At 44.7% G+C, this 8,074-nt stretch overlaps 2 protein-coding genes across 2 annotated transcripts in view; one reads left to right on the plus strand and one right to left on the minus strand.

Annotated features, from left to right (window-relative positions):
- Positions 1-3,813, plus strand: part of DLAT (dihydrolipoamide S-acetyltransferase) — an 11,958-nt gene extending 8,145 nt beyond the window's left edge. The window contains exons 12-14 of the mRNA XM_019547119.1: positions 1,212-1,374; positions 1,555-1,691; positions 2,179-3,813. Coding sequence (XP_019402664.1) covers positions 1,212-1,374; positions 1,555-1,691; positions 2,179-2,308 — 430 coding nt within the window. The 3' untranslated portion in view covers positions 2,309-3,813. The remainder of the gene's footprint in view (positions 1-1,211; positions 1,375-1,554; positions 1,692-2,178) is intronic.
- PIH1D2 (PIH1 domain containing 2) lies at positions 2,431-8,010 on the minus strand. Its single transcript, XM_019547120.1, has 4 exons — positions 7,640-8,010; positions 7,087-7,332; positions 6,479-6,750; positions 2,431-5,776 (listed from the first exon to the last, which is right to left on the minus strand). Exons 1-4 carry the CDS (start codon positions 7,983-7,985, stop codon positions 5,630-5,632), a joined length of 1,011 nt encoding a protein of 336 aa, XP_019402665.1. The 5' UTR covers positions 7,986-8,010; the 3' UTR covers positions 2,431-5,629.
- Positions 8,011-8,074: the final 64 nt, after the last annotated feature.

An 8,074-nucleotide genomic window follows, 5' to 3' on the forward strand; every position in this document is an offset into this window, starting at 1 on the left:
GATGCTTAGTGGCCTTTAAAAAGAGCATTGGAGGTGTTTGGGACTGCCACAACAGCTTTGCTTCTGCTGTGTCTGGGAACTTGTTTTGCAAAGTGCGTTGTGCTGTAATGACTTACTGTTTGCTTTCCTTAAGGTCATTGCTCAGCGTCTCATGCAGTCCAAACAAACAATACCTCACTACTATCTCTCCATTGATGTAAACATGGGAGAAATATTGGTGCTCAGAGAAGAACTCAATCAGGTAAAAACCTACGGGGGGTTGTGATGTGGGTGTGAGCGATGGGCCACCTGCTAATCAGCTGTTATTACAAGACTCCTGGGCTGTTCTTCGGTGATGTGCCAGCTTGGCTTGGAAAGCATAGGCTCCTTGCATAGCTGGCATTTGCTGCTCCTTCTCACCAGTTTTGGATCTTTTTTATGGCAGAGTGGAAAAGGTCTCATTCAGAAGCCATGCATTACTTGGGCCTCAGTGAGATAGTAGGATAAATAGCGAGGACCTACATGTAAGCAAACCTTAAGTGCAAATAAAATGTGCCCCAGTGTGAATGCTGAGTGGAAGGAGGGACATGGGTGCAGCTGTCTTAAGCCCACATAATGGTTTCAAATGTTCCTGCCTTGTAGAGCTGTGCCAAATCAACTGTGACAGAGCTACAGAGTGGGTGGAAACAGCAGCATCTCTCTGAGATATTCTGCCTTTAAATGCAATGCCGCAGGGCAGCAAGCGTGCAGGCTAATTTGGATTTTACAGTGATGAGTTCCTTTTTCTGGTAGATTGCTGACATTTCAATCTTCTGTATGATCTCTGCAGGAGGTTTTGAAGGATGTTAAGCTTTCTGTCAATGACTTCATCATTAAAGCTTCAGCTCTGGCATGTTTGAAGGTGCCTGAAGCAAATTCCTCGTGGATGGACACAGTGATTAGGCAGTAAGTACATGGTTCAAGCAACTATATGTTTTTTTTAACTTTCAGTATGATGTTAACAGGGAAATCAGGGTGATTGCTCACTGCTGGTGGGAATGGGAACAGCTTCTGTGTAAGGGGCTAGCACTGTTGTTTTGAACTGTCTTTTTAAAATGCCTTTGTAAGTAAGGCCTGTTTTGTAGACTTTCAGGCAGGAAGAGTGACTGCTAACTTAGAGAGAGTGGCAGTGGCACTTCCTTCTGTGTATCCTGCTAGAGTGAACCAGGCTGTGTCCCCATTGTGTCTTGCAGAAATCATGTAGTGGATGTTAGCGTTGCAGTGAGTACTCCTGCTGGGCTCATAACCCCCATTGTGTTCAATGCGCACATAAAGGGACTGGCTTCTATTAATAAAGATGTTGTTTCTTTGGCAACTAAAGCACGGGAAGGTAAACTTCAGCCACATGAATTTCAGGTGAGGAACCCAGAGTGTTAGTAATAACTGCAGCTCTGATTATGTCCCTGATATAGGAAATTGTTTTCAGTTTTGCTTGTGTGACTTAAGAACCGACCAGTCTATTCCTTGAGGTGCTTAACGCCATATGAAATGACCTCTCCAAAGTTCTGTATATTAACATGCACTTATGTCTTCTAGGGAGGAACTTTCACAGTTTCCAATTTAGGAATGTATGGGATTAAGAATTTCTCTGCCATAATCAACCCACCGCAAGCTTGTATTCTGGCAGTTGGTACGTCGGAGAAAAGGCTGGTGCCAGCAGATAATGAGAAAGGGTAAGCATTAATTTAAAAGCTTAGACCAGTGCTTTGCAGCAACTGTGCCACACTTGTTATGGGTTAGTTGTCAAATCAGAGTAGTCATACAGCTTAAACGCTCGTTCCCATGGAAGGCCCTGTGGGTGGTGATCTTCCTGCCCTGCATATGTATATTACCGAGTGCGTGAGCTGGCAGACCCAGAGTGAGGTTTTACTGTATCTAGGTCTGTGTTTGTTTAAAACTTTGGATCTGCGTGTTCCAAAAGGAACACCAAAAGGTGCTGCTAACTTGTAGGAAAGGAGGTGTACGATGTGCTTTGTCATGTAGATCTCTTATTACCAGCTTTTGAAGAGGTGTCAGTGTAGGACTGAGCACTACAGTATTAATTAACGCCCTTTGGTATTTGAGGAAAAAGTCCTGGGTGTTGGATCAGTGTTGCTGGTAAGATGTCCATTAGTTGATTTTGCAGAGTACCAAATCTTGGGACTCCCTTTCTTTCCCCAGATTTGATGTGGCGAGCATGATGTCAGTAACGCTTAGTTGTGATCACCGAGTCGTGGATGGAGCGGTCGGAGCCCAGTGGCTTGCTGAGTTCAAGAAGTTCCTTGAAAAGCCAACAACCATGCTGCTATAATCTGACCGTGCAACCAAGACTTTCCTAGGCCACATTAATTTCTAAATGAGCTATTTATATTTCAGTGTTTAGACTCCTCTTAAACAAATGTTCCTTTTTTATTTTAAATATACATATATATATATATATATATATATATTCAGTGGTAATTTTTATTACCAGTTTGTACAGATAAATAGTTTGCAAAAAGGCTTTACAAAGCAATAGAGCAGTGCTGTATTTTATACAGTCAATGATCTTGCAAACTTCTTTCCAAAAGGGTTGTGTCCTGGATTTAAAATTATGTGAGCAGGGTATGCTTTGTCATATCCTCCTAATTGAGGGGGGAAGTGGTGGGAACATGCCCAGTTAATTGGTGATCTCTTGTGTTCTCAAAAATAGGAGACCTAGATCTGTTCACGAGAGTCCCTAGAAGCTGAAATCTACAGCCTATTACAAAAGTGTGTTCCAGTGGTGGTCTGTTCTACTAATATTAGTGAGAGCAGCAGGTGCGCTGCGGGAGGAATAGACCTCTTGGAATAACTTCTCACAGGGTGTAGTGTTTTGCATTTCAAAGGCTCTTGGGAGTTCAGCACTGGTTCAGATTTTACCAGCTACATGGACCCTTTCAGAGCACTTTAAAATAAGGCAAACAGAAACAGTCAGCTCTTTGAAGTGCTATGGAGAATGTGCCCCCTTCTTTGGATTTTAACTCGTATGCATTTTTATATGAACTCCATTGTCTTAAATGGCTGCTTTCCAATTGCTTAGTTCCTACTATATTCTGTTGCAGTGGAAATGCTTGTTTTGCCTAAAGGTCAGGAGAATGGATCTTGTGTGTTGAAATGTGTATTGACATATGCAGTTGGGCCATCAGGAATCATTTACATGACAGCTTGGAGGCCTGAAAAGTGATTTTCGGGTGTCCTTGATGTAGGAAGCTTTAAGACTAGTAGAAGAGTCAGGTAGTGCTGTTGTAACATGGAATGTCTCTTGTCCCAGTATCACGAAACTGTAGAATGTGCTGTCTGTGTATATATTCTATGTAAGTGGCTTTAAATGGTTCTCCATTGGGCTTGTGTTCAAATACACTAATCACTGGGTCCTGCAAAGGGGGGCGGGATGCATCGGTGAACACTCCTAAATTCCACTTTCCAAATAGAAGTGTTGATGTAAAGAGGATTGTAGAGTTGATTAGTGACATGACCAGAAAGAAAAATTTGAATAAGAGAGGGAAGCTGACCTGATCCCTTCCACACTGCATTAAGTACTGTCTCCTCCAACGTTGTGCTACAGAATCCACAAAAGATAATGCTGAAAGAATATTTTGTGGAAATTAAATATTTTTGTGACCACTGTTTAATGTTCTACTCAGTTAATTGCAGTGATGCCTAATTTTATTGGTTGGGTTTAAAAAACAAACAAACCCATGTGATTGCAATTAAATTTAATAATGATTTAATTATCCGTGTTCCAGACTCTAGTGAACATGTGTGTTCCATTAAATGTTTGGAAATGGCAGACTACTAAGACTTGTTTCAGTGCTTTTTCTGTTCATTAATGCATGTAGCTTACCTCCCCTGCTCTAATGCTCATGCTGTCAAAACCATTGTCCTGCTCTGGTTTGACAGGCACAACTTATTTTATTAACCTTTAACTTCCAGTTCTCCGTGGGGTAGTGCAGTCTCTGAAACAGCATTCTCAGGTAGCACTAGACTGACTTGCTTCAGACTCCAGTGCTAGACTTTGCACGATTTGCCTGCTCTTTAAAATATCTGCATAAGGAACTTCTGGACACTTTCATTACCCTCTTCCTCATAATCCAAACAACCCAGGAGCTAGCTAAGGGAGGACAATTCCAGCAATGCCCAACTGGGAAGCTTGCTGGCAAAACAGAATGGTTCATTCAGGTGTACGGGTATCCCTGGCTTTGGGTTGCGTGCAGCATTCTGTGGTTCCCTATCCGCCCTGCAAATGAGCCAGCTCAGAGTAAAGCCCTTTTTCTTATTCTGAATTCTTAATTAAGTATAGAAAATAAAATACAGTTGTCAGATGCAATCTAATTATAGGGGAGGGAAGTTAGGAGTAAACAGCTGTTCAAGCTAAATACAATGATACCTTTAAATGGTGTGTTCCATTTTCTAATCTGGTTTTAAACATTATTCCTGTGCTGTACTGTTCTGCTGCAGTTCGCAAAAGGAATGTGGTATAAAGTTGCCAAACAAACAATTAAGAAAAAGATGTTTTATTTCCTCATTTAGAGAAACTGGAAAATGACCCTATAATACATCGGGAGGTCACATATCTTCAGAAGAAAACTGATTTTTTTATTTCCCTTTCTCAACCACCAGAGAACAGATTTTCATCACTCGCATTTGAGTTGGTTTAGGCTCTTTTTGAACACTAGCTAGCATCTTAGACCCCTTTCCTAGGTGCTGGGTTGCTTTAATAGTGACATCTTCACTTGCAGGTATTTGTGAGTTCTGTTATTCATGGGCAGGCACAGCAACTGACAGATAGGAGAGGGAGAAATTAAAGCAGCAGATCAGGCTGGGACCATGGGGCTGATGAGGCAGAGGAAGGGATCAGAGTGGTACTCAAGATACAGGGCTGATCTGTGGCATACATGCCAAAAAGGTTGGACCCCAGTGCTGTAAACAATCCATCTCTGACCTGGCAAGATAATTCTGGGACACTGCCGTTCTTTTGTCTAGCTTTGAGATCACAACACGCTTGATAAGGAGTAGGTTAAGGCTCATCCTCTCAGCACAGCTCCCCATAGCCCTCAACCATTTAGGCAGCCAACAGCTGAACAGGCTATTCCTTTTGAAGTTAAAAAATATTGCCTGTGGAATGCCGTGGAACAAAAGCAGGAAGCTTGTATTTTTGTCTCTCCTAAGCCTCTTCAGTCTATTAATTAAAAAGCTTTGGATCCAGCATCTTAACTGCATTAAATCTACTTTTTTAAGAGGAAAAAATGCTGGTGGGAGCAGCTAGGGGAATGGATAGAACATTTCGTCACAAAGGTAAGTCTCTTTTTCTTATGGGGAAACCAAATTATATAGCAAGGTTTGCACATAGATGATATTAATTAGTATTACATGTATTAAAATAAATGTTGTGAATAACCCTTCGATGCTTACCTCTTTTAAGAATTAAAAAAACCCCAAAAAACTTTAACACTGAAATCTCTTTAGACTAAAGCTACCTGTTCTGTTGGTACCCTACATCATATTACTCTAACATTTAAATAGGAACCGATTCCTAGAAGAGTGATAACAGTTTGTATCCAGTGGTAAGAGATCTGCTATCAACCTTCCCATCCTTAAAAACCTGCTGCCCCTAACATTCTGTCTGGAGAACTGGCATTGTGATCAGCAACACACGCTTCCCTTTGTTGAATGTGGCTGTAGCTGCTTCTTCATTGATTAACTCTGGCAGATCCAGCTGTAATCTGTATTTCTCAGGGACATCAATGACTAGATCATCCTAAAAGAGGCAAATAAAAACACTCAGTAATGCAGACACTTAATAGTCTCAATTAGAAGTGAAGGGGGATCCTGTAGATATCCAGTGAGCCTGCTCCGATATCCTGTAAATCCACTTCATCGGAGCAAATTTGATTAATAGAGTCTGCTGGAGCATGGAAATTAGTGTGATGCAGCAGCCTCCAGCATCCTGTATCAGCGTCCCTGCAATGAAAAATGGCAATGGGGGTGCTTTGAACTAAAGGTGGTTCGATGAGCTTTAGTTCAAAACGCCCTGCTGCATTTTTCAGTGCAGGGATGCTGATGCATATGACAGTTGGGCGCTTGCAGCTCGCTAATTAAAGCACCCCCCTTCCCGGAGCACATCTATAATACCCAAAGGTTTTCTGGGAATGTTTAGATTCAACTGGAAGAAGGCATGAGGTTATCATCATCCCCAAGGGATGACAAGGTCAAACAGTCACAAACTACTCCAAGACCGTTTCAGGCTGGACAGAAGAAAGAACTTCTTTATAGTCCAAGGCCTGGAACAGACTGCTGTCAGAGGTGGTGCAAGCACCTTTTAAGAGTCAATTGGACATTTACCTTGCTGGAATCCTGTGACCCCAGCTGACTTCCTGCCCCTAGGGCAGGGGGCTGGACTCTGATCTTAAGAGATCCCTTCCAGCCCTAATGTCAATGAAGTCATTTCTGTTCAACTTGCCTTTGAAATGTTCAGGTCACATTCTGAAACAGAGCTAACTTTCGGCAGTTCAACCTTCAGTTCAATCTTTATGGGTTTCTTGTTAGCATCTGGCACAACGGTCAATTCATAGACTGGCGCGTGGAGTTCTTCTGGCACCTCCATACTGGCAATTTCCTCTATCAGAGGCACTTGAGACGGTGTGACCTCCTCCTTCAGCAGGAGCATAGCATCGTGGCTCTCCTCTGCTTTTGCCCTGTGTATCAGCTGGTCAAGTGTCAGCCCTTTCCCATCTGAAAAATGTTTTACCGAAGTTATTCTTTCATTTCTAAGAGGCTCTTGCTGTAGGGGGTAACTAATCTAACCCCAAGTGATAAAACTGCCATTGCTAACTGTAAGTTTTGCAGTCAGGAACTCAGCAGCTGGGGCTGGTAATCTAACTACTTGTATATAAGTGGTTTGGCATGTAAAGCTTCCACCAGGATCAAGCCTGAAGCTCAGCCTAGACTGGCTTCAACAATCTGTTGATTTCTGAGAGTAGGAACTGGCTTTTATAAACTGATTTCACAGGGACTGCACTGAAAGGGGGAGCTGAGCCTCTTTCCCATCTCATGCCACCACCTACTCACAGTTCCTTGTCTGCTCCTGGAGAGACGGTTCTGGTGTCTGCCCTCTTCTCAGGCTCTCTCTCATCCTTTGTAGGCTCCCTTTCAGTTTGAACGGTGCAATGTGGTAGGCATGTGACAAAGTCAGGCTATAACGCTCCTCGATGAATTTAAGTGTCAGCCGGATCAGCTGGTCCAGTTCTGCTTCGTCCTCTTCTCCCTTCTGAAGAACTTCGGGGTTATAGGCAACGTCCACGACACTGTAATGCTCTTAAAAACATTGAGTGACACAAGAGTTAAGTGGTCTCTCAGCAGAAGCTCATCTCGTTGACCCTCGCATCACTCCTATCCTGGTCTTTTCCTGAGCTGTCCCATCCCCGCCCCCAATTTTTTTTTTAATAATTAGTTGTATCTTTCACTCTCCGGTTCCATGCAGTGGGACCTATTAGTTAAAGGCGCATGCAGTTAGACCCACATCCCCTGGAATAGCTAGAGACAGACAGGAGCTTGTTTCAGAAAACCGACTTGTAGAAAATACCAGGAGAGGCGATCCTGACGGGCCGCGCCCAGGACCCACCTGCCTCCCCCGACACCTCCTGTACGCGGCCGGCGCAGACGGGCACGGGGTGGCCAGGGGAGCGGGGAGCCGGCACTCGCTTCCACCCGCATACGTTCACGAATAACGGTTTCTCGCTCGAGTCCTGCAAGGAGGGGTGTAGCCCCCCGCAGGGCGAGCCCCGTGCCGCGAGGGGCTCGGCCCGTACCCGGCGACGGGCGCGCAGGCAAAGGCGCGGCTCCGGGGCGCTGTCCCACTCGGCCGCGCCCCGCTGGTCCCGCATGAGGCGGCGGTAGTGCTCGGGGTGGCGCTCTGCCAGCTCGTCCAGAGCCGCCCACAACCCCGCCACCAGGCCCCGCGCCGCCATGGCGGCGCCGCGTGCCCATGGCAACCGCCGCAGGAAGCGGAAGGGGCTGGTCCACTTCCGGTGCCACCCGGCTTCCGGGTTCGCCCGCG

This window comes from Crocodylus porosus, unplaced genomic scaffold, assembly GCF_001723895.1.
Source record: "Crocodylus porosus isolate Cpor-Errol unplaced genomic scaffold, CroPor_comp1, whole genome shotgun sequence".
NCBI classification, from domain to species: Eukaryota; Metazoa; Chordata; order Crocodylia; family Crocodylidae; genus Crocodylus; species Crocodylus porosus.